Consider the following 3,203-nt stretch of genomic DNA (forward strand, 5'->3'; position numbering starts at 1 on the left):
GCATGCCTAGCCCCACCCCGTATCAGTCCCATCGTCCTGCACCCAGGGACCTCTGAGCACCGGGTGGGGGGCACCCCTTGCATTCCTGTCCACCGATGGGCAGTGTTTTGGATACCGTGAATAAGGCACCTCCAAGCTGCGCCGCCAGCCAGAATTTGGGCAGAACGAGCACAGCGGTGGCGAGGGTCCCCCCTCCGAATGCCCAGTAATCCCCGTGTCCCCACGCAGAATGCTGACACCGCCAAGCAGCTGACGGTCACGCAGCAGAGCCAGGAGGAGGTGGCGCGCGTCAAGGAGCAGCTGGCGTTTCAGGTGGAGCAGGTCAAGCGGGAGGCCGAGATGAAGGTGAGCTGGTGCGGCCCTGAGTCCGGCCCCGCCGGCCTGGCACCGAGCCCTTCCCAGCCCGGGAAACATGGTGGCTGTGCGCAATTTGGGTGCAAGGGGCAGGGGTGGTTGTTGGTGTCAGTCCCTGATCCAGGAAGGAGTTGCCCTGGCTCCTCAGGAGGGTGTTATTTAACGCGTGCTTCATTCCCTCTTGCCCAAATCTGCCATTTCTTCCCCCAAGAAAATGCCACAATGCAAATTGACGGGTTTGGGTGCTTTTGTTCTCTGGGGCCCAAGCTGGAGGCTGCTCCCAAAATTCCTGCCCTGGGGAAATGAACCCCCAAGATCCTGAAAACCCCTCCTGCAAAATGCGGCCAGGCTTGTTCCCGCTGTCCTGGCCATGCACCAGTGCCACATGGGGCCAGAGCACGTTTGCTGCAGCTGAGCCCCCGGCACGGGCGTGCGGTTGCAGCTGGAGGACCAGAGCGTGCAGATGGAGCAGCTGCGTCAGGAGCTGGACACCCGGCGGGACGAGCTGGACCAGGCGCAGCGCTCGCTCAGCCATGCCAAGCAGGTACAAGGCTGGGGGCACAGGATGCGCCCAAATCCCCATCACAAATCCCTGTCATGCAAGATGGCGTGCCTGCCACCACTGCAAAGCCAGCGGCGCAAACAGCAGCCCAGGGAGCCGTCATGGGGCTGAACGCGGGTCCATCCCATCAGCGTCATGAGCTGGGCATGTCCTCAGCTCCCCCCAAGTAACCGTTGGGCTCGCGACATGGTGACAGGTGAGTGACAGGGGTCTCCTGGCCCCACTGGCAGGCAGGCGCGGAGCTCAGCGCCCAGGTGGAGGCCCTGCACACCGAGAAGGAGGTGCTGAGGCGGTCGGTGAGCGAGAAGGAGTGTGAGCTGCTCTCCGCACGTGGCCTCGTCGAGGAGAAGGAGCTGCAGCTGAGCCAGGAGGCGGACAAGGCCACGAGGGAGATCCGTGAGCTGCAGGGCAGGCTCCTGGAGAAGGTACGCTGCTGTGTGGAGAGCCTGGTGCCCCTCCGCTCGCCGGGGCGAGACATGTTTTGGGGATGCTGAGTACCTGGGGGTCTCAGCTGAGCCATCGCCAGTGTAGCCAGTGGGATGTGACCTGCACCAGCAATAACGGGATGCTTGGGTCTAATCTGCAAATAGGCTCTCAGGGGACATGCTGGTGACAGGGCCATGGTGACAGGGGTCCTGTGCCCTGGCTGTGCCACCCACATGTCCCTCCTGCCCTGCAGAGCAACCAAGAGCAGAGCCTGCAGCAGAAGCTGCTGGATGAGCAGTTTGGCATCCTGCAGGAGACAGTGCGGGAGGCGGAGGACATCCTCCGTGACGCGGTGGCCAAGCTGGATGACCCATTGCATGTCCGCTGCACCAGCTCCCCAGGTATGTCCTGCTCGACCACGGGGGCTGTGACCCACAGCCCCTTCTCCCTCTGAGACACATAATGTTGCATCTCAGCTACCCCCAGGCATCTTTTCCCACCAAACATCACACCCAAGGAGGCTGGGGTCTGACTTCCCAGGGGTAAATTTTTAGCTCCAATCTCAGCACTATTTTGCTTTAGTGACTCAGATTTTAGTGCTGCTCCCCAGCCAGGGCTTCGAGGACCCAAGCCAATCTTGGCTTCCACTTAGTGGTGCCTCATGAAGTCAGCACTTGCGCTCATTCAGGCACTCGGCAGCCTGACTGCGCTAATGAAGCTAAGTTCGTTGCAGATTACCTGCTTAGCCGGGCGCAGGCAGCGCTGGAGTCCACGGACACCCTGGAGAACGGACACGCGCAGTACGTGGCCTCCATGGCAGGTACCTGGGGCTGGGGACCGGCGGCATTGCTTGCATCTTGCTTTTATTTTTATACATCCAGCAGCCCCCAGCTGCTTTGGGGCCATTGGCAAGCATGCAATGCCCTGGTGATGCAGGGACACAGCGGGTAGAGTTGGTGGGTTCCCATGCGCTCGTTCAAGGAACAACCTGCAAGCTGGAGGGGTCGATACTGACCTCCAAGCTCTTGTACTGATCCTTGGGTGCCTCCGAGGGTGGGTCGCAGCCCCCGGGACATGCCAAGTGGTGCCCTGGGCTGGCAATACCTGACCACATCCTCTCGCCGGCAGATGCTGCGGGGCTGGTGGGGGCTCTGGCCCTCTTTGCACACCTGACGGCTGACACCATCGTGAACGGCAGCGCCACGTCCCACCTGGCTCCTACTGACCACGCTGACCGTGAGTGCCATGTGTGGACGCGGCAGGTGTTGGGGGTGTTTTTTGCTCGTGGGGCTTGTTTTTGGGGTGGCCATGCCAAAGCCCCCTCCGCCGGGGGCTGGATATGGGGCAGATCTTCCCCGGGGGCAGCACGGTCCCCCCAGCTCCCTGTGCTCCCCTTCCCGACATTCCCTCCCCTCTGGTGCCCCTTCCTGGGCCAGGAACGTCTCTTTGCTCCTGGAAACCGATTTATGCTCTTCTGCAAGAAATTTGCTGGATGCTGCCGATGCTCGGCATCATCTCTGCAGCATCATCTCTGCAGCCAAGGGGAGGAGGAAGAGGAGGGTGGCAGGGCTGGGAAGGGGGATGCCCCTGCCCTGCGAGGGGCCCCGCACTGACCCTCGGCAGTGTGCCCAGGCGGCCAAGAAGGCCAATGGCATCCTGGCCTGTATCAGAAATAGTGTGGCCAGCAGGAGTAGGGAAGTGATCGTGCCCCTGTACTCGGCACTGGTGAGGCCGCACCTCCAATACTGTGTTGTTCAGTTTTGGGCCCCCCACTACAAGGAGGACGTTGAGGTGCTGGAGCGTGTCCAGAGAAGGGCAACGAGGCTGGTGAGGGGTCTGGAGAACAAGTCTGCTGAGGAGC

At 61.7% G+C, this 3,203-nt stretch overlaps 1 protein-coding gene across 1 annotated transcript in view; it reads left to right on the top strand.

Moving 5' to 3' along the window:
• The window catches only part of HIP1R (huntingtin interacting protein 1 related), a 17,992-nt gene that overhangs the window by 8,201 nt on the left and 6,588 nt on the right, over nt 1-3,203 (top strand). The window contains exons 18-23 of the mRNA XM_019473274.1: nt 229-345; nt 797-898; nt 1,147-1,341; nt 1,596-1,743; nt 2,076-2,162; nt 2,471-2,578. Coding sequence (XP_019328819.1) covers nt 229-345; nt 797-898; nt 1,147-1,341; nt 1,596-1,743; nt 2,076-2,162; nt 2,471-2,578 — 757 coding nt within the window. The remainder of the gene's footprint in view (nt 1-228; nt 346-796; nt 899-1,146; nt 1,342-1,595; nt 1,744-2,075; nt 2,163-2,470; nt 2,579-3,203) is intronic.

Source organism: Aptenodytes forsteri, unplaced genomic scaffold (genome assembly GCF_000699145.1).
Source record: "Aptenodytes forsteri isolate BGI_AS27 unplaced genomic scaffold, ASM69914v1 Scaffold118, whole genome shotgun sequence".
Lineage (NCBI taxonomy): Eukaryota > Metazoa > Chordata > Aves > Sphenisciformes > Spheniscidae > Aptenodytes > Aptenodytes forsteri.